The 27,723-nt window shown below is 39.6% G+C and overlaps 1 protein-coding gene across 1 annotated transcript in view; it reads right to left on the bottom strand.

Moving 5' to 3' along the window:
* Positions 1–27,723, bottom strand: part of LOC132824800 (structural maintenance of chromosomes protein 1B-like) — a 172,251-nt gene that overhangs the window by 72,338 nt on the left and 72,190 nt on the right. Inside the window, exons 15-18 of the mRNA XM_060839544.1 lie at positions 26,939–27,045; positions 23,835–23,976; positions 13,138–13,283; positions 360–507 (exon numbers count right to left, since the gene is read on the bottom strand). Coding sequence (XP_060695527.1) covers positions 360–507; positions 13,138–13,283; positions 23,835–23,976; positions 26,939–27,045 — 543 coding nt within the window. The remainder of the gene's footprint in view (positions 1–359; positions 508–13,137; positions 13,284–23,834; positions 23,977–26,938; positions 27,046–27,723) is intronic.

Consider the following 27,723-nt stretch of genomic DNA (forward strand, 5'->3'; position numbering starts at 1 on the left):
GACAGGGGATGAAACGTTTGCAACACAAATTCCCAGCTCGGCAAACAGAACCACAACAACGAGCACCCGAGCTACAAATCTTCTCCCAAACTCTGTACATAATATAACTGTGACATATGTGCCATTAAATGTAAAGACAGCATGTTTACTCTTAACTGCTTAATCAAGTTCCATGTATAATGGACCTTTGGCAAAAGATGTGTCAGTTATGAACTTTATTCCCAGTGGAAGGTAATCTATGCAGGTAGATGTTGGCTAGAAGTCTCCTTTCCTGCTGCTATTTGGCTCCCCTTGTTGGAACAGCCCACACCTAAATACTCATAAGGTTGAAAGGAAAAAGAAAAGAAGGTAATGCCTACCTCACTAATTTCTTCCAGTTGCCCTTGGAGAAGTTCAATTTGTACATCTTGGACTTTGCAAGCAAGTAGAAGATTGTGCCTCTCCAATCTTCTTTGTTCTATTGAAGTTTCCACGGATACACATTCTTTCTGAAGTTTTGCTACCTCCCTGGACACAACATCATCATGTCAAATTTTACTTACATTTTGGCACACACAAACTGTAAATATTCTTCATTTTATAATTAAGTGAAAGTCAAACAGGGAAATGCAGCACTCAAAAGCTCTTGCTATGCTCCCATCTGATGTGATTATTGGACAAGTGATGTCCTGGCATGATAAATCTTACTTTAAATTATTCTGGTTTAAATAAAACTTGCTGAAACATAACATATAGTACTGCACATCTTGCTTTAACAGTAAAACAGTTTATGAGCAAAAGAAATGAAAGTAAAATGGAATACCAAACTATTTATAGCACAAATTCAATTATCTTTAAACACAGTAAAAGTATAAATCCATTAATCCTAAAACACTCCTTGGTTATTGAAAGGAAAAGCAAGCGTTTTTGTATAGTTCCCAGAACACACTATCGATATAGTATCTAAAAACACACATTGCATAATATCCCTAAATGCCAATCATACAGTACTCACGAGAGTGCTTGTCGCTAACATCTTATTAGGTTTAAGTCACTTGTTACTTTAACCAATATATTGTAACTGCAGATAGCTTCTTCCTGGAGCTATTATGTGTGTAAGCTTAAATCTACTCAGCCGTAAGTAAACTAACACTCTGATTTGGTACTATCACTAACTCATTACACTAAGGTAAACTAGTCTCAAGAAGGGCCATACTAGAGTGAAAATGCCAAATTTCGTCTGATCTAGGAAGCTAAGCAGATTCAAACTTGCTAAGTACTTGGATGGGAGACCCGCTGGGAATAAGTGAAGAATGTTACCTCAGATTACAACAGGATCTTGACTAGATGGTCCAATGGGCTGAGAAGTGGCAGATGGAGTTTAATTCAGATAAATGCGAAGTGTTGCATTTTGGGAAAGCAAATCTTAGAAGGAATTATACACTTAATGGTAAGGTCCTCGGAAGTGTTGCTGAACAAAGAGACCTTGGAGTGCAGGTTCATAGCTCCTTGAAAGTGGAGTCGCAGGTAGACAGGATAGTGAAGAAGGCATTTGGTATGCTTTCTTTTATTGGTCAGAGTATTAAGTACAGGAGTTGGGAGGTTATGTTGCAGCTGTACAGGGCATTGGTTAGGCTACTGTTGGAATATTGCGTGCAATTCTGGTCTCCTTCCTATCGGAAAGATGTTGTGAAACTTGAAAGGGTTCAGAAAAGATTTATAAGGATGTTGCCATGGTTGGAGGATTTGAACTATAGGGAGAGGCTGAACAAGCTGGGGCTGTTTTCTGGAGCGTCGGAGGCTGAGGGGTGACCTTATAGAGGTTTACAAAATCATGAGGTGCATGGAGAGGATAAATAGACAAAGTACTTTCCCTGGGTGGGGGAATCCAGAACTAGAGGGTTGGTGTGAGAGGGGAAAGATGTAAAAGAGACCTAAGGGGCAACTTTTTCACATGGAGGGTGGTACGTGTATGGAATGAGCTGCCAGAGGTAGTGGTGGAGGCTGGTACCATTGCAACATTTAAAAGGTATTTGAATGGGTATATGAATAGGAAGGGTTTGGAAGGATATGGGCCGGGTGCTAGCAGGTGGGACTAGATTGGGTTGGAATGTCTGGTCAGCATGGACGGGTTTCCATGCTGTACATCTCTATGACTCTATGACTAGGTGCAGTAGTCTGAAAAAAAGGGGCGGCACAGTGGCTCAGAATGCCAGGGACCCAGGCTCGATTCCAACCTCAGGCAACTGTGTGGGGTATGCATGTTCTGCCCAAGTCTGCTTGGGTTTCCCCCGGGTGCTTTGGGTTCCTCCCACAGTCCAAAGATGTGCAGGTTAGGTGGACTGGTCATAATAAAATTATCCAGGGATATGTAGGCTAGATGAATTTGCAATGGTAAATGTGGGGTGTCGAGACACAGTAGGGGTCTGAGGAGGATGCTCTTCGGAAAGTTGGTGTTCAATGGGCCAAGTGACCTTCTTCTGCACTGGAGTGGTTCTCCAGTCTATAAGTAAGATTCTATATATCTAAGAGTACCGGTCTATATAGTCATCCTCATCAGAGAGTTTCATAGGACTGTTCAAATGCTGAGGGTTTCTCTTAAACTTAAAAGTCCTTCTCCCCACCCTCTAAACTAGAACTTGCTATCTTCTTTGCTTGTAAAATCATATCAATGCACACAAGAACCCATTAATTCTAAAGCTAGAACTCAAGTCTTAAATCAAGATTTTACCTGTGATAAATTACTCAAATCTCAACTACTGTACTCTTGTATCACCACTGACAGGCAAGCAACCTGAAGTTCCTCTGTTAAAAGTTAATTCAGAACACTTGCTCTAGAGGCAATGCTACGGATTGGTAAGTTTACTTTAAGTTTACTAAAAAGTAGGGTATAAACAAAAACATCCAGTAAGATCAACTGTTGTAACTTCAGTGATTAAAATGAATGCCTTAAAAACAACTAACTATTTGCTAATAATAGCAAAAAAAAAGTAGATTAAATATTCAGAGTATTCGAATAAAGTCCCTATTTACTGAAGGGGCAGATAGGAAGACCATCTTTCAGGGTAGCTTCATTAAAGTTCCAAAAATATAACAATGTCCCAAGCAATTTTCTGTAATTCAGGTGGGTATAAACTGAAACAAAGAGAAATAATCAATGAGAAAGAAATACCCATTTTTATTTATTTTCAGACAAAATACATCAGTTATTTATTGAACATAGACAACTCCAGGGCTTCATAATCAAAACCAGATTCTTAGACCATCACCTTCTCCATGGCAATAAAGTATGGACAACAAATGCTAGCTTTGCCAGTGATGCTCAGTGATGAAATGCGTAAGTAATTTCAAATGCTTGTCTGGCAGCATCCCCATCACAAAAACTGACAATAGCTTTCTGACCAGACAATCGTTCAAAGATTAAATTGCTATATGCTGAAAATTCCATTCATTGCTGTTAATTCCTCAAATCTTTTTAAAAAGATTGTGCTTTTTAATTGCAATTCAAATTCGTGCTAGGTTTAGCTGAAAAGATAGTGAGAGAATCCACCTCTGTCCAGCAAATTGGTTTCTCATCCAGGATAAATTAAATCAATACTGCAACATTTTGATAAATTTGCATTTACAATAATTTAGTGAAGATCTAAAATTTAAACTGGCTCTTCTGGCCAGAACATAATTAATAATTTTGCATTTACTAAGACATTGATAACTGTCTTTGGGCGGCACGGTGGCACAGTGGGCGGCACGGTGGCACAGTGGTTAGCACTGCTGCCTCACAGCGCCTGAGAGCCGGGTTCAATTCCCGACTCAGGCGACTGACTGTGTGGAGTTTGCACGTTCTCCCCGTGTCTGCATGGGTTTCCTCCGGGTGCTCCGGTTTCCTCCCACAGTCACAAAGATGTGCGGGTCAGGTGAATTGGCCATGTTAAATTGCCCGTAGTGTTAGATAGGGGTAAATATAGGGGGTATGGGTGGGTTGCGCTTCGGCGGGTCGGTGTGGACTTGTTGGGCCGAAGGGCCTGTTTCCACACTGTAAGTCTAATCTAATCAAGTCTAATCTAATGTACCTCAATATAGATATGAAATCTTAAAATCATTTTCAGTCTTGGTTATTCAGTTGGTGGATTGAAACATTTAAAAATGCTTTCTTTCTTAAATAAATTCATTTTCAGTCATTGTAATCCAACTGTACCTCGAGCACCTTTTGCAGTTCATTGTTATGTTTTTCTTGTTATATTGCATTCATATTCTAATCTAAGAGCAATATGTGGAATCTGTTTGGATGGAGCTAATAAACAACAATGGGCAGTAGACACTGGCTGCAGTTATTTATAAGCTACCAAATAGTAGTAATAGTGTGGGATATGATATTTGTCAGGTGATAAGAGAAATATGTAACAAGAACAACATTTTAATCATGGGTGACTTCAATCTGCATTTCGACTGTGTCAAGCAAGTGAACATTAAAACCATGGACAATGGGTTGTTGTGTAAGCGGTACGTTACGTTGAGGACCTGACTAGATGACTAACTTCTTGCGATCTAATATTAAGTGATGAAGGTGGCTAATTTATAATACTGTTGGAAGAAAATGTTTAGGAGTAACCACAATGTGACAGAACTTTATATTATGTTTAGAAATGAGGCAGTTCAATCTGAATCAAGGGTGTTAAATTTGAATGAAGAAAAATATGAAGTCATGGGGCACAAATTGGCTGAGGTAAATTGGGAAAATGCATTAAAAGGCTTGATTAGGGATCCAAGATGGCGGCAACCCAGCAAGTCTGAGTCTATAGTGCTCTTCCCAAGACTTGCGTAAAGTGGGTCACCCACCCCCACCACACTCACCAAATCATTCATAATAGCTGTTAAATTTAAATAGTTGCTTAGTATTACATTTAAATAGTCTCATATTTAGTGAAAAATGACCAAAGGGAAGGGAGCCCGCATCTCTCAACAAGCAGGACCCCCTCCCCCACCCTCTCCCTCTTCAGCTGCAGCAGAGGCGTCCATAGCCGCCCCAGGGGACTTACCGACGGTAACAAGCCTTGTGGAGATGATCACCAAGCTGGATGCGAAGATCGACGCATTTATCGAGGAGTCCTGAAATCGATGGGAATCACTCTCGGCCGCGCTGCAGAAGCACGGCCGAGACATCCAGGAACTCGAGCGCCGAGTTGGAGGGGCAGAGTTAAAGGCCGTGACCTCCGAGACTGCAGCTCAATCGGCCGTGGATCACGTCCGGACTCTTGAACAGCGAGTCCTGACCTTAGAAAATCATATTGATGACCTCGATAATTGAGGTCGTCGAAAAAATATTCGTTTGCTGGGCCTTCCCGAACGGGAAGAGGAAGGCCAGCTTACAGCATTCCTGGAGCAGTGGCTGCCACAGCTTTTAAATCTGCATGCTGGATCAGGCCAGGTAAGGGTGGAATGGGCCTACCGGTCACAATACGTGGGCCCGGCTCGAACCAGCGCCCACGCCCGGTCCTGTTCCAGCTGCAGAGCTATAGGGAGAGGCAGATGCTCCTAGAAGCCTCTAGAAATCTTGGAAAAGATCCCCAAGCCATGATCTATAAAGGATCCAAGATCATGCTATTCCAGGACTTTTCCCCAGCTCTGGTCCGAAAGACGAAGCATTAGATGAGGCGAAGAAGCGTTTAAGAGACTTAAATATTCAGTACTCCTTATGCTACCCAGCGACGCTACGCCTTAACCACAAAGGATCCATATATAACTTCAGATCACCTGAAAAGGCTAAGGAATTCTTGGACTCTCTTAGATAAACTGTAAGAGATAGTGGATGTTGGTTTGCCTTTCCCCCCACTTTGGTCTATATCCCCTTTCTTTTTCTTACCTTATTGTTTAATATTATCATGGGGGGGTGGGGAGAGGGATTTGATTTTCTTACCCCCCCCCCGGGGTTGTTTTCTTTTATTACTGTGTGTGTGTGTGTGTGTGTGTGTGTGTGTGTGTGTATATATATATATATATATATATATAAAAAAAAGTTGGGGCGATTGGTTAATGTTGGTGGGGGGAGGTGGTTACCTTATTCTATTTTACCTCTGTCTTTAGGAGTGGGGTTGTTTCTCCCTTGTTATTTTGTATTATTATATTTAATCATTACTTGTTGAGATTGTAATTTTATAGTTATATATTTATATATGGTATTAACATTCCCAAATATATCCAGGGGTTGGTGTGGGCGGGGGTAGGGTGCTCACTGTTAACTCTAGCTTTGTATTATATTTGAATTCTCCTCATTTTATTGAGGAGCACCTGGGTCAAGGTTGGGGCATTGGTTGGGAGAGGATAAGATGGACTTTTGGAGAGGAAGTGACATCCCCTGGGAACAAGCGGGAAAATCTCCACTTAGGTACGTTTTTTTTTATTTAGAAATAGTTTTTTATTATAATGTTGTGAGTGTATTAGAGAGCCTTTATTTTTGTAAATTTTATATGCTCTAGGCCCGGGATGTTCCAGATAGGGTTTCCCCTCCCGAGGGGTCTCGGATTTGCCCAGATGATTATGGTTGATCAGTCGGTTAAGTGGTGCATCTGGAATGTCAAGGGGAGTAATTCACCAGTCAAAAGGAAGAAAATATTATCAAATCTTAAGAAAGAAAGAGTTGATATACCTCTCCTACAGGAGACGCACCTGTCGGATAAAGAACACTTGAAATTACGACAGGGTGGATTTGATCAGGCCTTTTTTACTTCTTTTAGCTCAAAAAGCAGGGGAGTTGTTACTCTTGTTCGGAAGAATTTCCCTTTCAAAATCCTAAATCAGATAAAAGACGAATCTGGACGATATATTTTGATTAAAGCCCTCATAAATGGAGAGGAATATGGGATTTTAAATTTGTACTGCCCCCTGGCACACCCCTTTAAATTTATAACGGAAGCTTTTTCAAAATTGATGGCCTTTGGTACCCGTCATACAATTATAGGGGGAGACTTTAATTGTATTATGGATCCGGAAATAGATAGGATTCCCAAGAGTGCTGCAGGAGTATCTCCCAGATCTAGGTAATCGGTGGATCTGAATAAAGAATTAGGATTGGTAGATGTATGGAGATGTCTTCATCCACAGGGCAGAGATTTTTCTTTCTACTCTAATCCACATAAATGTTATACCAGAATTGATATGTTTTTTGCCCCCTCGATTTTTTTAAATTCCATATCATCCTGTAAAATAGGTACTATAGCAATTTCTGACCACGCTGCTGTATATATGGAAACTAAGGCGAGGAACAATGGGATATCCGCTCAGCATTGGCGTATGGACCCCTTTCTGATAAAAGATAGTAAATTTGTAAAGTACTTCTCCCAAGAATTTAAAACTTTTTTAGAAATTAATTCAGGTACGGCTAGCAACCCATCAATGATGTGGGAGACCATCAAAGCTTATGCACGAGGTTTGATCATCTCCTACTCAGCGACCCAGAAAAAATTGAAGGAAGAACAACAGCATCTGCTCGAAGCACGCTTAAAAGCAGCTGAAACAGCATACGCTGATAGACCTTCTATTATAAAATTGCAAAGGATTACGGCTCTTAGGACAGCTCTAAACACTACGCTTACTCAAACGGCTAAGAGGGAAATATTATTTGCAAAACAAAGGTTATATGAATATGGCGACAAACCGGGTAGACACTTAGCATTTCTTGCAAAGAAAAAGAAGGCCCCTCAGACTATTACGTCTATCAAGGAAAGTACAGGTACTTTGACTCACAATCTTAAAAAGATTAATGCGATCTTTAGAGAATTTTATTCTGAGTTATCTAAATCGCAGGATTGTGAAGATAGGACTAGGAGGATGCAGTCATTTTTTAAACATTTGACCTTTCCGGGCCTGACTCCGGAACAGGTATCGGTCCTAAATGCTCCTCTAACAGTCCAAGAAATACTTGATGCAATTAGGCAACTCCAGAGCGGAAAGGCACCGGGCCCAGATGGTTTTCAAGCTGAATTCTATAAAGAATTTACAGAAATATTGGCTGGTCCACCTATGGACATGTATAACTATGCATATAGTCAGGGCTGTCTCCCACCTTCGCTGAAAGAGGCAAATATCTCTCTTATCCTTAAAAAAGGAAAAGATCCAGAAGACTGTACGTCATATAGACCAATAGCCTTGCTAAATGTAGATTTTAAAATCCTTTCTGAAATGTTAGCACCGAGACTAGAAAGGGTACTGCCACATATTATAAAGGAGGATCAGGCGGGATTTATTAAGGGCCGTAGATCATCCAATAATATTAGAAGGGTTTTGAATATGATTCAAGCCTGTCATCAGGGAAAGATACCAGGATTAGTAGTTTCATTAGACGTGGAAAAGGCATTCGACAGGGTTGAATGGTCATATTTGTTTTACACATTGTAAAGGTTTGGCGTTGGACAGGTGATTACCAAATGGGTCTCAACATTGTATAGTGATCCCAAAGCAGTTGTGGTTACCAATGGATTAGGTTCGGATAGCTTCAGTGTGGGTAGGGGCTGCCGTCAAGGATGTCCTCTCTCGCCATTATTATTTACGCTAATAATTGAACCACTAGCAGAAGCTATACGGACTGATCCTAATATAACGGCCCCGAGGATTGGTACAGGTAAACATAAAATTACCCTTTATGCAGGTGATGTTCTTTTATTCCTCTGTAATCCTCTGATGTCCGTTCCTCGCCTAATCCAAGTTATTAATACATTTAGTGCATTCTCAGGCTATAAAATTAATTTTTCAAAATCGGAGGCTATGCCAATGGGTGGCCTGGCTATGACACCCCACTTAGTGGACGGATCCCTTTTTCCCTTTCGTTGGTCCCTGGAGGGTTTCTTATATTTAGGTATTTTTATTACTCCAGTATTTGGTCAGTTGTATAAGGCAAATTTTGTGCAATTACTGGAAAGGATAAGGCAGGACCTCCAGCGATGGGGAGACCCTCCAATTTCCTGGTTGGGTAGAATAGCACTAATTAAAATGAATGTTCTGCCCCGTCTCCTATATCCTATGAGAATGCTCCCGGTGATGCTGCCGAGGATGGCTCTACGTAAATTTTATGGCTGGCTGGGTTCCTTTATCTGGAATCATAGACGGCCCCTCATTAAGCTGAAGAAGCTACAGCTTCCACAGGCAAGGGGAGGACTGGACTTCCCAGACTTTAGGAAATATCAGTTAAGTTCCCTATTAAGTTACATAGCTGATTGGGTCTTGTCTGATCCACAATCAATCTGGCTGGACATCGAGGCCTCTCAAGTAAAATACCCACTTATTAACTTCTTATTTTCAGACAAGAGGAAAATCATTACAGATCACTGTAAAAACCCCATAATACTAAACACAATTAAGGCTTAGAATATAATGCGGCAAAATGAGGGTAATTTACATAAAACATCCCCCTATGCACCGATAGTAGGAGCATGGGGATTCCAACCAGGGTTTACAGATGCCACTTTTAAACTCTGGAGATCCAGGGCTATCTCATGTTTAGGGGACCTATTTAAAGATGGGGTCCTGATGTCTTTTGAACAGCTGCGTCAGAAATTCGGATTACCAATGGAGACCTCTTTCGATACTTCCAAATTCGAGATTATACACAGAAGACTACGTTATTAGATAGTTTTTATAAATCAGATAGAGAATGTAATGTCCTACAACCAGTGGGGGTATCCTCCGTCAGTACTATTTATCATTTACTACATGATGAAGTATCGGGAGATATGGACAAGCTGCTTAAAACATGGGATCAGGATTTGGGACTAGAAATCTCTATAGAAATGTGGAATGATATTTGGAAAAATGCTAGAAGAATTACTATCTATAACAGAACCCAGGCTATCCAGCTGAAGATACTTCATAGGGCCCATATAGCACCGGTTCGATTGGCAAAATTTAAGGCAGGAGCATCTCCAATGTGTTCCAAATGCAAAATAGAGGTGGGCACTCTTGTACATTGCCTATGGACTTGTCATAAGATCCGTAGATATTGGACTAAAGTAGCAAGTACCCTGACAGAAATTTTAGGAATGGAAATTAGAGTGGACCCTATATCTCTCCTTTTGGGCTTTTCGAACTTTCCCTCCCCGGATATGCACGGGAAGAGACTATTTTCTATTCTCTCTTTCTGTGCAAGGAAAAATATTTTGGTGAACTAGGTGGCTGAGGGCCCCCCTGGACTTTCAAATTGGCACAGATTAATTATGGAATGTATTCCCCTTGACTTCCTTACAAATATGGTGCACCGAAAGACTGAATTATTTTCTAAAATATGGCAGCCCTTCTTGAATTACATAAATACAGATATTTTGGCCATCCTAACAAGGGCTTTTATTTAATGGAGATTACAAACCTGGCTGCTCCGGGGCCCCTTAGGAGAGGAATCCCACACGAATACGGGTTTTATTACATTGGATGTTAATACATTCCGAGCATGTAAGAGACTTAAATATACACTCTGGTTAGTTGTAGGTTAGATTAGTAGAAAGTTGAGTTTTGTTTCTTTTTTCTATTTCGGTATTTTTTTTCTTCTTTTCCTTTGTTAAATTTTGACTATTGTATATTTGATTTAATTGTATATCAATGTTTGTATTTGAGAGTTTTGTTTATTTTTGTAAACTTGTAAAAATGTTAAATTTCTAATAAAAATATCTAAAAAAAAAGGCTTGATTGTAGCCAATGGATAGCCTTCGAACCAGGGCTTATAGCAACTATACATTCCTTCAGTAAAGGACTGTAGATGATAAAAAGAAAGTTTTGTGAATTTGGTCTACTCAACTATCTGCCAAAGTTTATTCTCAATTCCTTGTGAGATAGTAAACCTATTCAGAAATGTTATTATGCATATCTAGACCAGGCTTGACTTGAACTTAGACATTCCAGTCCAGAAGTAGGAACATTGCCTATTTCATGTGATATTAAATGACCTGGAAGTGTTCAGCTAATATGAGAGTTAGCATGGACTTATAATGGTCATATTAGGTGCAGAATGCTTTATCTCCTCTTCTAACTCCACTTTGATTCAGTTACCCTGCCCCCCACCTCACCTTTGATACTCTGCACTGCTCTTAATGCGCTTTGCAAGTAAATTAACCAACTAGAAAACATAGGTAATTTACTGGCGATGGTTAATAGATGAAAAAAATACCACAGGTCATTTGGTGGTGGGGAAAAGAAAAAAACTATTCAGTTAAGTGTAAGAGTACTTCCTGCTATATATGTGAAAAAAAGGCAGGTCAAGTCTAATGCATCAGATTTATTTATTTGATGAATAGTAAACAAAGAACTGTCAACGTATACTACTTATGTGATATGAAGTGATCAAAGGAAACGAGAGAGTTCTAACATAATTAATGAGTCGTGAATGACTCAGAAAATTAGACAGAAAATCACACTTCCAATTTGCTGATCATACAAAGAAAGGCAGTTTTGGAAGCAGTATAGATCAGGTACTGACAAACTACAGTCCACAGACCATACCTGGCTTATGATCTATCTTTATCTGTTCCAGACTATCTCGGGACTTGATTAAATAGTCTGAGTGAAAACAGTTTGGAAAGACTAACCTTGAGTTAACGACCTCAGGAAATAGATGAAGTTAATCTTTTATATCTAGAGAACTAATTTACAATGGGATAGATGTCATGGTTTAGCTGTACAAAACCTTGGAAAGACTGCACCTAGAGCACAGAAAACAGTATTTAGACTCCAATGGTTAAATTACCAGGAAAGATTACACAATTAGAATTGCATTGGCTGGAACTTAGAAGGTAAAAGGGTAATTTGATCAAAGTATTAAGCGAAATACATTTGGTGGATTGAGAGAAACTATTTTCATTAGCTGGGAAATCTAGGATTAAGCAATTAAAAATTAGAGACAGACCTTTCAGAAGTGAAACTTGGAAATGCTTCAAGCAAATTTAGAACTCTTTTGCAAACCAAAATTGATGCTAGATCAATTTTTAAACTTCAATACTGAAGGTGGTGATTATTGTTAACCAAGTGTTTTATGGGATATGAAACAAAGGCAGGCACATGGAGACTGGTTGTAAGTAAGCCATGAACTTATCGTATGGTTGAAGGGGCTAAATGGCTTATTCCAGTTTATTTGTTCCTGAGTTTGGATTCCTTGTGTGGTAACATGGAACACAGAAAAGTACAGCACAGTACAGGCCAATCAGCCCTTGGTGTTGGGCTGACCTTTTATCCTACCCTATATACCCTTCATTTTATTATCATCTATCAGTAAAGCCCTAGCTTCCTCAATCTTTCTTCATAAGACATACCTTTCAGCATCCTGGTAAATCTCCTCTGCACCCTCTTTCAAGCTTTCACATCTTTCCTATAATGAGGTGAACAGAACTGAACACAATTTTCCAAGAGTGGTCTAAACAGGGCTCCATGGAGCTGTAGCATAACCTCATGGCTCTTAAACTCAATACCCCTGCTAATGAAAGCCAATACACCACATGCTTTCTTAACAACCCTATCAACATGGCTGGCAACTTTGAGGGATATATGGGCATGGACCCCAAAATCCCTCTGTTCCTCCATACTGCCAAGAATCCTGCCTTTAACTATGTATTCTGTTTTCAATTTCAACTTTCCAAAATGAATCACTTCACACTTTTCCAAGTTGAACTCCACCTGCCACTTCTTAGCCCAATTAGTTCTGTATCCAGTCAATGCCCCACTGCAACCTACAATAGCCCTCCACAATATCCACAACTCCACCAATCTTCGTATCCACTTCCTCATCCATATCATTTATAAAAATCACAAAGAACAGAGGTCCCATAACAGATCCCTGTGTAACACCACTGGTCACCAAGCTCCAGGCTGAATACTTTCCATCTACCATCACCCTCTATCTTCGATGGATCAGCCAATTCTGTATCTAGACAGACAAGTTTGCCTGCATCCCATGCCTCTTGACTTTCTGAATGAGTCTACCATGGGGAACCTTATCAAATGCCTTGTTAAAATCCATGTACACCACATCTACTGCTCAACCTTCATCAATGTGTTTTGTCACATCCTCAAAGAGTTCAATAAGATTTGTGAGGCATGGCTTGCCCTCACAAAGCCATGCTGACTATCTCTAGAGTAGTTTATTCACAATATATGTCTATTGGTGCTTTGACAATTAACAAAACATACCTGCTAATATTAGATAGTTTCTTCCTAACTTCATCAAGCTCCTTTTGTGCATCCTTGACTTGCATCTTTTTAATTAACAGTCTGTTATTCAGGTCCTGCTGTATCACCAAGGCTTCATCTACGGCTTTCATCAACTGCATCTCCTCCTGTGATTTACAACACAAAACTGTGGTTAACGTCAACTGAAAGAATATTTATGCATGAATGGGGATGTCCAGAAATAAATACAATAGGCAATCCAGTGTAAAAAAAAGCATTGTGAAGGTTCAGCAAGTAATCTGGAAAGCTAATAGAATGTTATTATTTATCATGAGGACTATAAGACATCAGAGCAGAAATTCGGTCATTCAGGCCATCCAGTCTGCTCTGCTTTTCAATCATAGCTGAAAAGTTTCTCAATGCCATTCTCCTGCTTTCTCCCAGTAACTCATGATCTGATACTCAAGAACCTTTCTATCTTAGTCTTAAATATACTCAATGACCTGTGGCAATGAATTCTACAGATTTACCACTCTCTGGCTGAAGAAGTTTCTCCTTCTTTTCATTCTCAAAGGTCTTCCCCATACTCTAAGGCTGTGCCTTCGAGTCCTTGTCTCTTCTACCAATGGAAACATCTTCCCAACATCTACTTTGTTCAGGCCATTCAGTATTCTATATGTTTTAATTAGATTCCCTCCCCCACCGCCATCTTTCTAAGCTCCATCAAGAATAGACCTAAAGTCCTCAAACATTTCTCATATATTAAGCTTTTCATTCCTGGAGCCACTCTCTTGAGCCTCCTCTGAACCCATTCTAGGGCCAGTACATTCTTCCTGAGATATGGGGCCCAAAACTACGCAAAATACTCCAAATGTGGCCTGACCAGAGCCTTTTAGAGAAGTTAATATAAAATAAGGGACGTTATGCTTCACATACACGGGACATTGGTAAAATCACATCTGGAGTGTTACGTACAGTGTTTAAGGAAGGATGTAAATGCATTGGAGGCAGTTCAGTTGACCAAGCTAGATTCTATTTGCCGGAGTTCAGAAGGATAAGAGGTAACTTGACTGAAACGTAAGAACCTGAAGGGTCTTGACAAGGTAGATTCAGTGACAATGTTTCTTTTCATAGGATAACCTAGAATCAGTGTTCATTGTTCAAAAATCATGTGTCATATTTGTAAAGCAGATTAAGTGAAGGATGTAGGCTTGCTCACTGAGGTGGGAGGTTTGGTTTCAGATGTTTCGTTACCATAATAGGTAATATCATCAGTGAGCCTTCGGATGAAGCACTGGTGGTAAAGCCCACTTTTTATTTCTGTTCAGGTTTCCTTGCGTTTCCGTGAGCAAACCTACATCCAGAACTTGATATTCTCTGAAGGTACCTGACTTCTCCTCAACAAGCTATCCCACACGACAACTGAAATGAGCTTATGGTGCAACGGTAGCACGTCTGACTCCAGATCAGAAGGTGGTGTGTTTCAGTCACTTCAAGCTCACTGAAGCTCAATTTCTCCATGTTGTACATCTCTATTACTATGACTAAATCAAAAATTCATAGGTTGTTTAGCCTTTCCAGCTTTGCATTTTTATCTAAATCCTGCTATATGAACATTGGAGCAAGGATCAACATTGCTGATTTGATTGTTAGCTCAAATCCTCCTTCTTGACTGCCCCAATAACATTTCACCGCTTTCCTTAACTAAAATCTATCTACTTATGCTCTAAAAAATACTTAAGGACTCTCTTTCCACCACCTTTTCAGGCAAGTTCCAAAGGCCCACCTACCTTCTGAAAGAAAAATTTCAATTAATCTGGCGAGTTTTGAGAGGATTTTGAAAAGACATGACCCACTCTCACTAGTATTTCTACATACTGATGAGAAGGAGACCGCTTTGATTGGGACAAGACATGCATTCTAGGACAAGCCAAACAGAGACATGTGCAAGAATTCCTAGAAGCATGGCATTCCAACTGGAAGTCTATCAATCAAAACATTGACTTAGATCCCATTTGCCACCCGCTGAGAAAAAGAACAGGAAATGACATCATTGTTCCAAGGAAACCCAAAACACATAAATAAAAAACTGGCTCCACCAGTGCTTCATCCAGAGGCTCACTGATGATGTTACCTAGTATAGTGACGAAAGGTCTGAAAATGAACCTTGCAGTTCAGTGAGTAAATTTACATCCAGAACCTCAACCTGAGCTACAAGTCTTCTCAAAACTCGCTAAGAGTATCAAATCTCATGCAGTCTTATTACTAAGCTTATGCTATAAACCTTCTTATAATTGCCTTAAGAGTAGCAACTACCTTTGTAGCTATTAGATATTTTTAACAAAAGGTGAAGAAGCAAAGTACAGGGAGGATATGAAGGCAAATTAGCTTTTTCACCCAAGTGTTTAGGATCTAGATTACATTACCTAGAAGTGTAGTATAGGCAAGTTCAGTTGAGACACTCAAGAGGAAATTAGTTGATCATTTAAAAAGAACCATTGTGCAAGGGTATGGGGAAAATGCAGGAGAATGGGCGGCACGGTGGCACAGTGGTTAGCACTGCTGCCTCACAGCGCCTGAGACCTGGGTTCAATTCCCGACTCAGGTGACTGACTGTGTGGAGTTTGCACATTCTCCCCATGTCTGCGTGGTGCTCCAGTTTCCTCCCACAGTCCAAAGATGTGCGGGTCAGGTGAATTGGCCATGCTAAATTGCCCATAGTGTTAGGTAAGGGGTAAATGTAGGGGTATGGGTGGGTTGCGCTTCGGCGGGTCGGTGTGGACTTGTTGGGCCGAAGGGCCTGTTTCCACACTGTAAGTAATCTAATCTAATCTAAAAAAAAGGCGCTAATTCGTGATGCTCATTTGAAGAACCAGTATAGACACAGTGGGCCAAGCTGCCTCCATCTGCATTGTAACATTTCCATGACTTTCTGAATTGAACTTAACTTCAATTTGAAAATCTTGCAAAACCACGGGATCATTTAGTTCTTTTTTTAAAAAAAACTAACAGACAAATTACAACATTTCATTTCAAATGATTTTGAAAAATGGTACGCTGTCTTAATCCATGAAGTTTTCAACTGTAAATGCTCACATTTAGCAGTAATATTTATTGTACCTGCCACTGAGATACTTTTCCATCCCCCCTTATGATCCAACAACTTCTCAATCCTGACTAGAAGGGGTCTAAATTGGATAGACCATAAAATTGAGAATGGTGAACATGATGCATAATTTAACCAAAATGCACTCAGATGTTAGCAGCACATAAATGTTGTGTGTTTATTATAATGATGCATGCAGCCAATGCTGAATACACTGATGAGTGGCACACTTGCTTTAAAAGGGTCTGCAAATTTATATAATGCTAGTGCTCTGAGCACATGGCACTATTAGACATGTCAAGCCCCAGAATGAAATCTGGCTTGAGAGGTCTTTTTTTTAATTTCAGTTAGCACAATGGTCAGTCACTGAAACATAGTCACAAATGGGTGAAGAATATCTTTTACAACAAAATTTATTACACAAAAGCCAAAATAAAACAACCAAAATTCAATGACTCTATAACTAACCATTTAGTTACAGAATTAGCTCAAAATAGAAGACAGAGGGTTGCTTTTTAGACTAAAAACCTGGAACCAGCAGTGTGCTACAAGGATCAGTGCTAGGTCCTTTGCTTTTCATCATTTCTATAAACAATTTGGATGTGAACATAGAACGTATGGTTTCCATTTGACACTAAAATTGGAGGTGTAGTGGATAGCAAGGGTGGTTACCTCAAAGTATAACAGGATTGTGATCAGGTGGGTCAATAGGCCAAAAAGTGGCAGATGGCTTTTAATTTAGATAAATGTGAGCTGCTGTATTTTGAAAAGGCAAATCATGGAAAAACTTCTACACTTAATGGTAAGGTCCTGGGGAATGTTGCTGAACAACGAGACCATGGAGTGTAGGTTCATAGTCCCTTGAAAATGGAATTGCAGTTAGATGGGATGGTGAAGATGGTGTTTGTTATCCTTGCCTTTATTGGTCAGAGCATTGAGTATAGGAGTTGAGAGGTCATAGTGCAGCTGAAAAAGACATTAGTTCAGCCACTTTTGGAATACTGATTCAATTCAGACCTCCTCCTATAGGAAGGATATTACAAAACTTGAAAGCATTCAGAAAAGATTTGTAAACATGTTGCCAGGTTAGGAGCTATAGGAAGAAGCTGAATAGGGTGGAGTAATTTTGCCTGGAGCATTGGAGACTGAGGGATGACCTTATAGAGGTTTATAAGCTCACAAGGGGCATGGTTAGGGTAAGTAGATGAGATATTTTCCCAGGGGTGGGTGAGTCCAAGATTAGAGGGCATAGGCTTAAGGTGAGAGGATAAACATTAAGGACTTTAGGGACAATGTTTTCATGCAGGGGGTGATGCGTGTATGGAATGAGCTGTCAGAGGAAGTGATGAAGTCTGGTACTACCTAAAAAGGCATCTGTATAGATAGGAAGGGTTTAGACAGATATGGACCAACTGCTGGCAAATGGGACGAGATTTATTTAGGATATCTGGTCGGTACGGATGAGTTGGACTGAATAGTTTGTTTCAGTACTCTACATCTCTATGACTGTATAACGTGCTTGAAAGTTCTGAAGACACACAGCAAAACAAAGTATTATCCAGTTTCCTGACACTATCCATTACAGAGATCAACATATGGAGATTTTACCCTACTATATTAAATCTTTAAGTTTGACTTAAGTGATTCTTCCCAGATCTTCCATTTTAACGATAAAGTCTTCTTATGCAAATACTTACAAATCTAAGACCTTAGAACTTCTCAGCTTTTAAAAACCTGTTCATTTCTAGTCTGTTTTGAAAGTTTTACAAAGTAAACTTTTATATGGGGGTAACTATGCTTTCCCTGAACTGTTCCATTCTTTCTAGGAAAGAAACTGTATTTGCTTTTGACCCCAGTAAGGTCTCCTCTGTACCATCCTAAATTCTTCTCAATCTCTGAGTTTTCTAAGCAAAAATCAATCCTTGATTATCCTGAGCCTAAGACAAGTTAATGGTCTTAATAATTACCTCACTTATTGTAAACTACCACAGTAAAACCAATTTTCTGTTAAAACTCCAGGAGGTCCCTACTTTCTGACATATAATGGATTAAGTCATTATTCCAGACTCTGATCTTGCACTACAAGTTAGTCTGCACTTCTATAAGCCAAACTGCATCTCTTCAACACAAAGTGTATTCTGCTGCAGAAGAGTCCAAAATGAGTTAAAAGAAACAAAGACCACGAAGAAGCTGCAATGATTGCAAAACAGGTCAAAGAGTGCCACAAGATTTGAGGATACCATTGCAGAGGTGTACAGGAAGATACAAGTGTTCTTGCCTCAGGGGTCAGGATTTGATAAGGCGGGGGAATAGGTAACAAATACTTTTCTAGACCTGAAAAGTATGCAATATCAAAAGACGTTTAGTGATCTCACAAGGTCAATCAATATGTCTGAACATCACGATAGCCTGACAACTTAATCAACAAACACGCTACACTGGTTAGCACACCAGCTTTCCTCACAATCCAAATTTCTTAGCAACCATTATAGCTTCACCTAATTCTCACACTTGGCACTACAACAGTCTGTACCAGGATTCATCGCCAGGGATGAGAGTAACCGAATACAGAATGGTCTGATTTTGTTTTTGTGACAAAGAATCATCCAATTATAGCACTTTTCATGACCTGTAATGAAATGCAGGTAGTTCTAGGCCATTTCAAGTGGGTATAAACATTTTTCCCTTGTTTACCTTTGATTATTATCAAGACCAATACGTATGTATAGAATCGATAAGAGTAAATTCAGCATTCAATGCAGTTATGCATATGATATGGAATGAAGACCAATACAATGATTATATGCATGCTAAAAGAAGCAAAGGGCCATGGCAGTGCCTCACAAACTATTTCACAATGTGATCTTATTTTAATCCACCCTATCTTCTCAGAGCAATCGTGGATGAGCAAAATCCATCAACAATTATACAGAAGAACTCCTGAAAATTAACATGACCTTAGGGGCCAGTAAAACAAAAAACAGCAATAAAGCTGCAAAATAAAATTTGATATGTTATTATCAGAAACATATTAAAATATAAGAGTTTAGTATACTAAGTATAAAATATTATTCAAAATATTCATGCAGTTTCCAGCCAAAATCAGCCATGATGCCAGAAGATTCAGTGAAGCCTATTCTCCCCAGAGAGGCTAGGAACATAAGGTCCTGCATAGCCATGCCAAACATGTACCAATAGGATGTGGCTGAGATGCTTAATGGCTAGAATCCTCCTGGGTTAGAACCAGAGCCTAAAGTAAAGCAGTGGGTTGTTGGGTCAGGGTTGATTGGCATTGGGGCCTCAGTCTGAATGAGAAGGTCCAGTCATCATGCAGGCAATTATTTCTGAGGCAGGGGCAGTAACAGGAAAACAGCATAGCACAGCACAGCAAGATGCCCTACATTATTCCCACATCTCTTTTTATTACCAGTATCCAGAAATTTATCAATTTATGACTTGAGCTTACTCAATGATTAAGCTTCCACATTCCTCTTGGGTAGGGAATTCCAAAGCTGCACCACCCTTTGAGTGACAAAATTCCTCATTTTAATGTTAGAATAAAGAACAGTTCATTATGTCACCAGTTACTAGAATCATCATTCAGGAGTTCCATCCCATCCACATCCAACCTGTTACATCCTTTTGGAATTTTTTAAGTTTCAGTGACATAACTTCTCAGAGAATACAGAATTAGTTTCTTTCTTTCACTTCTCATTAGACAAAACTGCAATGCCAGGGATTAATCTGGTATGCTGCCATTTCTTCCATGTGGCAAATCAATCCTTCCATAGATAAGGAGACCACAACAATATTCAATGCAATTGCAGAAAGACATTTCAAATCCCCTTACAAAGATCAACATTTCTAATTACTTATTTCTGAAGAAGGGTCACTGGACCTAAAATATTAATTCTGCTTTCTCTCTACAGATGCTGCTGGATCTGTTGAGATTTTCCAGCAATTTCTGTCAAAATGACAGCCCTATTCAAAAAGGGAGATAAAAATGGGTAACCTTTGACCAATTAGCCTAATATCTATGGTTGGAAAAGGATTGGAAGCAATCTAATCAAGCAGAGTCCGCATAGCTTCATGAATGGGAAATCATGTCTGACTTATTTATTAGAGTCTTTCAAGGAAGTCTCAACCTGAGTGGACAGAGGGGAACTAGCAGATCTGTTGTTTTTGGACTTTCAGAAGGCAATAACAAGTTACTTCACAGAAGGTTAAGTCACAAGATAACAGCCCAGTGTTGGAAATATTATATTGGCATGGATAGAGAATTGTCTAAAGGGTAGGAAATAGTGAGTGGGAGTAAGGGATTCTTTTTCAGGTTAACAAACAGTGATCAGTGGGGTTACACAGGGATAAGTGCTGGGACTGCAACTGCTGAGCTTTTCTAGCAATTTCTGTCTTTGTAGGTTTAACCAGGCTGAGTTTGCTGCTGTTGTTTCCGTTTCTTTAGTCAATGCCAGGTAGTTCATCTGGTTTCACAATGTTTTGTGTTGATAAAACAGTAATTTAAGAATCCCCTGTACCAAGGCCAAGAAAGTATCCAGATTTCATTCCCTAAAGGATGTTAGTGAATCAATTTTTTTTAAATGACAATAGTTTCAGGGTCTTTTTTTTAGATTAGACTTACAGTGTGGAAACAGGCCCTACGGCCCAACAAGTCCACACCGACCCGCCGAAGCGCAACCCACCCATACCCCTACATTTACCCCTACCTAACACTACGGGCAATTTAGCATGGCCAATTCACCTGACCCGCATATCTTTGGACTGTGGGAGGAAACCGGTGCACCCGGAGGAAACCCACGCAGCCACGGGGAGAACATGCAAACTCCATACAGTCAGTCGCCTGAGTTGGGAATTGAACCCGGGTCTCAGGGGCTGTGAGGCAGCAGTGCTAACCACTGTGCCACCGTGCCGCCCAGTCATTAGACTTTTAATTTCAGATCTTTAATAAATTCAAATTTCACCATCTGCTATGGTAAGATAGAAACCTGGTTGTCTAGAACATGACCTAGGCCTCTAGATTACTAGTCCTGCATCAATACTACTATGCCATTTTCTCCTCTCATTTCTCCTACAGATTCAAAGTCTAGGCTGTTCCAGCTTCCATCAAAGACTCCTTCTCTTCCATTTTCCACTGTTCTGCTAATCACAGATTCTGTCTCTAAAGAATGAGCAAGATTATGAAAGAGCGAACTGCTGATAATAAACTGAAACAGCTATGCAATAGGTAATTTGTGATTAGATGAACACCTGTGTCTCTCCTGCACTTGCTGTTTTTCCTCTCACAACTTTGCAATGACCTCCTACTGATATGACTGCATTGTTGTGATTTCTTTTAACCTTGATTGGAAGGTTGAAATGCGTATTTAAAATGGCTGGTTTCTGAGAAACAAGAGTCAGATATATTTGAAATGGCAAAAAATTTCCATCCTCAGTATTGTTAATTTTAAGTGCTTGATTTTTTTTTTGTTTGAACATTTTAAATTTAAATTGCAAATGCAAAACAATTATGAGACATTCAACTTTCCTTGAGTGATTTTCATTCAAGGTGTATTTCTTAGCTGTTTCACAGATTTTAGGTCACCTTTGAAAATGATCAATATCTTTGTTATGCACCAGGCCAGACGCCTTCAAAACATTTTAAGAAGGTAGCCCAGAACCTAACGTATCTAGTTGTTTTAAGCAGATTTAAGGTGAATATTCCAGAAGCAACACAGCTGGTCAAACCACTTGGTTTTAAACAAAACAGAGTTTATTTACACAGGAACAAAAGAATATTGAACTTAGAATGACATAACTATTTGAAAACCTAACCGACACAAAAACACAACTTAACAAAGAGCTGTTCTGATTTCCTGCAACATTTCATAATACACCCCTTAGCAAAAAGGTAAATTCAAACTCAGGTTCTTACAGGAGAGAGATGTCAGAGAGCGAGAGATGATCAGCATGGAGTTATTTCTTTGGGTCCCTAGCTAAAACTTGACTAGCAGCTTTGAACAGATTGCTTGCTAAAACCTGAGCTGGGAGAACTGGCCGCTCCCCTTTCATTGTACAACTGTTTTGAAGAAAAAACTTGTAAGACTTTTTCCTGAGGCAGTATCTGTTAATTATAATCAAAGGGCTAATCCTATCCAAATTGGAACCTCTGGCGTTTACAACTCCTTTTGAAAACAAAACCATCAACAACATAATCTTGTTAAACGAGTAGCATCGTTACATCTTCAAAACCCAAAACCATTGATTCCACCAGGTTATTCAATATGGTGGCCAGTATTTACAAGGCAATTGTTTCAGTGTCCACTAGATCTAGAAAGTGCGCTTGCGTGAAATCCTGTTGAAAACCTAGATGCAGTGTCCCTGGAAATGGCCAAGTTATTCAAGGTTAATTGCACAGTTGTGATATCATTCAATATGGCATTGGACATTGATCTATTGTATTGATTTCTTTGGCACACCTTCCAACAAATCATAATTATGTGCATAAGGTTACCTTCCTATGGTTGGAACCTCAATGTATTCCTTTCTGTCATCAATGCAGAGCCCTTCTCTGGATTGAATGTGCCACAGGTTTCTATTGGTAGCCACTGGAGCTGTGTGTTCCTCTATATGTTGACAGACACTTCCCTATTGTTCATGACCCTAGATGAAATATCCAGGGTTCCCTGCTTGGCATGTTTGAGGGCAATGATGCTAGGCATTCCATTCCTCTCTCTAAAACATGATGTGTGAAATTGTTTGCAAAGAAAGGAGGAGGTTAGTGAGTGTGTTCAGAAGTTAAATAAAGATGTTTAAGAATCACACAAAGAGTGACCATGAAAGATGATTTTAAAAAAAGGAGAATGGAACAAAGATAAAGAGATCATAGACTCACAGACCTGTACAGCATAGAAACAGACCCTTCGGAGCAATTCGTTCATGCTAACCAGATATCCCAAGTTAATCTAGTCTCATTTGCCAGCATTTGGCCTATATGTCCCAAACCCTTCCTATTCATATATGCATCCAGATGCCTTTTAAATACCAGCCTCCACCACCTCATCTTGCAGCTCATTCCACACATGCAACCCCTGTGTGAAAAAGGCGCCCCTTATGTCCCTTTTAAATCTTTCCCCTCTCACCTTAAACCTATACCCTCTAGCTTTTCAACTCCCCTACCCTGGGAAAAAAAGACCTTGTCTATTCACCGTGTTCATGTCCCTCATGATTTTTATAAACCTCTCATAAAGTCACCCCCCAACCTCTGCCACTCCACAGAAAACAGCCCTAGACTATTCAACCTCTCCCTATAGCTCAAACCCTCCAAACCATTCCACTACCAAACTATGTTTATGCGAGTATGCTGTCATTGCACAACCGAATGGTGACATTTAGAATATAAACAGAGGATCAAGTAAAATTGAGTCAATAACTGGAAAACAATCAAATCTTCAACTGATCTACCAAAGATATTTTGAGAACGCAAGTTTTTAAATTGTAATTAAGTTCAATGTTTTTGTGGTAAAATTGAAAGGAATATATTCAATTAACTCATTACTTCAAATAAGCTAACGTTCTTGAATGTGCTCATTCATGAATTTGGAAAGAAACCTAATACCTTCTTTAACTTCATTATTTCTTCTTCATCTTTCTCAACTGTTTCCTTCCACTTCTGGATTTTTTTGACATCTTCTTCAATTTGGCTATATGAATATTCGAGTTGGATTGAGAGTCTTGTTTTCTGGTTCTCAAACTCTGATCTGCAATGTGGACAGGAACATTTTCAAAATAGTGAAATATTAATTCTAAGAAGAATTTGTTTTGCATGAGACCATTGCCGCTTTGGAAATAGACTAATCACAGATCACTTACAATAACATGGATAAATGCTAACATAATATAGTAGGGCAAGATTTTATGTTCACCACTTGGGTAATAATCTGGCAGCGTAGATTGCTTAGGCAATGGAGATGAGTTTTCATTCCATTACTTTCAGTGGGATGAAAAGCTGACAGGTTGTACAAAGAGCAAATTATCCTCAATTGAACGTTTCCATTAATTTGTCATACCAAGGAACATAACACGCTGATTTTTCAATCTAATTCTAAGTTTGTTTTCCGACATCAGATTTAACTATTTGCCAAAATGCCAATAAACTTTCAATTGTGTATTTCAATAACTTAAATTAAAAATCCTTTGATGCACCAATGACGCACTCTGGCTGCAAGTGCTCATCTCCATTTTTCTCATGTTGAGAATACACATGTGCAGTAGTAGCAAAGCCTCAGATTTAAATTGAGGTTGAGTGCTAAGAAATTCAAAAACACCTGAAAATGCAATTAAAAATGAAGAAGAGAAAAACTGTTAAACAAAATCAAGTTTTAAATTGGAGGAAAGCTAATTTTGATGCTATTAGGCAAGAACTTTCAAAAGCTGATTGGGGGCAGATGTTCGCAGGTAAAGAGACAGCGAGAAGATGGGAAGTCTTCAAAAATAAGATAACAAGTGGCAGTATATTCCTGTTAGGGTGAAATGAAAGGCTGGTAGGTGAAGGGAATGCTGGATGATTGAGTTAAGAAAAAGGAAGCATATGTCAAGTATGGACAGATCGATGGAGGGAACCTTTAGAGGAAAATAAGGTCAGTTGCAGTTTACTTAGAGGGAAATCGGGTACGCAAAAAGGGGACATGAGAAAGTTTTGGCAAATAGGGTTAAGAAGAATCCCAAGGAATTTTAAAAAATACATTAAGGACAAAACGATAAAGAGTCTTAGAGATGTACAGTACGGAAACAGACCCTTCGGTCCAACTCGTCCATGTCGACCAGATATCCCAACCCAATCTAGTCCTACTAGCCATCACCCGGCCCGTATCCCTCCAAACCCTTCCGCTTCATATATCCATCCAGATCCCTTTTAAATATTGCAATTGTACTAGCTTCCACCACTTCCTCTGGCAGCACATTCCATACATGTACCACCCTCTGATCTAGTGAGAGAATAGGGCCCATCAAAGATCAGCAACGCAGCCAATGTGTGGAGCCACAGGAGATGGGGGAGATACTAAATGTGTATATTGCATCAGTATTTACTGTGGAGATGGAAATGGAGACATTGAATGTGGGGAAATAGATGGCGAAATCTTAAAAAATGTCAATATTACAGAGGAGGTGGTGCTGGATGTCTTAAAATGCATGAAAGTAGATAAATCCCCAGGACCTGATCAGGTGTACCCTAGAATTCTGTGGGAAGCTACAGAAGTGATTGCTAAGCCCCTTGCTGAGATATTTGTATCATTGATAATCACAGGTGAGGTGCCGGAAGACTGGAGGTTGGCTAGCATGATGCCACTACTTAAGAAAGGTGGTAAGGAAATGCCAGGGAATTAAAGACAAGTGAGCCTAACAGGTGGGCCAGTTGTTGAAAGGAATCATTAGGGACAGGATTTACATGTATTTGCAAAGGCAAGGACTGATTAGAGATAGTCAGCATGGCTTTGTGTGTGGGAAATCATGACTCACGGACTTGATTGAGTTTTTTGAAGTAGTAACAAAAAGGCCTATAACCAGTTGAGCGCCACAAGGATCAGTGCTGGGTCCACTACCTTTCATCATTTATATAAATGATTTGGAGGTGAACATAGGAGGTGTAGTTCGTAAATTTGCAGATGACACCAAAATTGGAGGTGTAGTGGACTGTGAAGAAGGTTAGCTCAGATTTTGAACAGATGGCCAACGGGTCGAGGAGTGGCAAACGAGTTTAATTTAGATAAATTTGAAGTGCTGCATTTTGGAAAAGCAAGTCAGAGCAGGACTTCCATACTTAATGATAAGGTCCAAGGGAATGTTGCTGAACAAAGAAACCTTGGGATGCAGGTTCATAGTTCCTTGAAAGTATAGTTGCAGGTAGAAAGGATAGTGAAGAAGGCATTTGGTATGCTCTCCTTTACTGGTCAAAGCATCGAATATAGGAGTTGGGAGGTCATGTTGTGGTTGTAGAGGACATTGGGTCAGCCACTATTGGAATACTGCATGCAAGAGGAAGAACGTTGTGAAACTTGAAAGGGCTCGAAAAAGATTTACAGGGATGTTGCCAGGTTTGGAGGGTTTGAATAGACTGGGGCTATTTGCCCTGGAGCGTCAGGGACTGAGGGGTGACCTTATAGAGGTTTATAAAATCATGAGGGGCATGGATAGGATATATACACAAGCTCTTTTCCCAGAAGTGAGTGCGTCCAACACTAGAGGGCATAGCTTTTACATGAAAGGAGAAAGATATAAAAGGGACCTAAGGGGCAACTTTTTCACGCAGAGGGTGTTGCGTGTATGGAATGAGCTGCCAGAGGAAGTGGAGCAGGTTGGTACAATTGCAACATTTCAAAAACATCTGGATGTGTATATGAATAGGAAAGGTTTAGAGGGATATCGGCCAAGTGCTGGGAAATGAGACTAGATTAGGTTAGGATATCTGCTTGGCACGGGCGAGTTGGACCAAAGGGTCTGTTTCCGTGTTATACTTGTCTGTGACTCTTCCTCTTCTCCAGTAAGTTTTGGTTTACTCTTTTAGGTGTTTTTAAGGATTCTAACACTCTGCTATTGCGCATGCTCCTGAGTGCCAGTAACGGCAATCAATTTTTATAGGCAATCACCGTAAATACCTATTATTACGCTGCCCCTTTCCAGTTAAGTGCATCATAGTTACATATAACTCAAATAGTGAATAACCTTTTCTTATCTATTTCTTCTAACTGCTTCACATGCTCATCCTCATACTCCCGAATATTTGCCACACCAATCTTGGTACAAAAGTCTTCAAACACTCTATCTTCAATCTATTTAGAACAAAATAATGATTAGTTATTCTGAAGATTTTTTTTAGCATCACCCTAAAATTTCATCCAGAAATATTGCACATCATTACTAATAAAACTTCTATTCCAAAACATAATTGGGAACCATGGGGTAAAAATGGGCAAAACATTCAGCTAGATTATGGCTTTTGGTGAGATAGTGAACTGCGAGTTTCATAAAGGCTGCTCATTATGCATCCTCTAATTTCCTTTTCCACTGACTTCATCCATGTCAAAAGTGAAAATTACCTCCATAATATCATAACTGTAATGACAATTCATATTTGAACCGAGAATTAGGACTGTCCATTAGCTGTTGTACAATTATTGGCATTCTTAGATATTTTCCTTTCCAATTTTCTACCTTTCTCTCCCTTACTTCAGTTATTCTTATAGGGCATGGTTTCACATACAAGGCTGTATCCAGTGTATCTTGTATGCGCCTGTTCTTCACGTATGAAAGTTAAACTCAAAATATATTTAGCTACACAAGGTAGCACAATTAAGCCCATTGTCCATACTTCATGCCTATTGTCTTTTTGTTGATTTGGGTGAATTTCAGAAATCATTGGTAAATTCACCACATACAGAGCTCTTGAAGGAAGCCTTGTAATGAAGCAGAAATATTGTGACAGATAAGCATTAAATATTTTAACAACT

The sequence above is a fragment of the Hemiscyllium ocellatum genome, chromosome 19 (assembly GCF_020745735.1).
Source record: "Hemiscyllium ocellatum isolate sHemOce1 chromosome 19, sHemOce1.pat.X.cur, whole genome shotgun sequence".
Taxonomy (NCBI): domain Eukaryota; kingdom Metazoa; phylum Chordata; class Chondrichthyes; order Orectolobiformes; family Hemiscylliidae; genus Hemiscyllium; species Hemiscyllium ocellatum.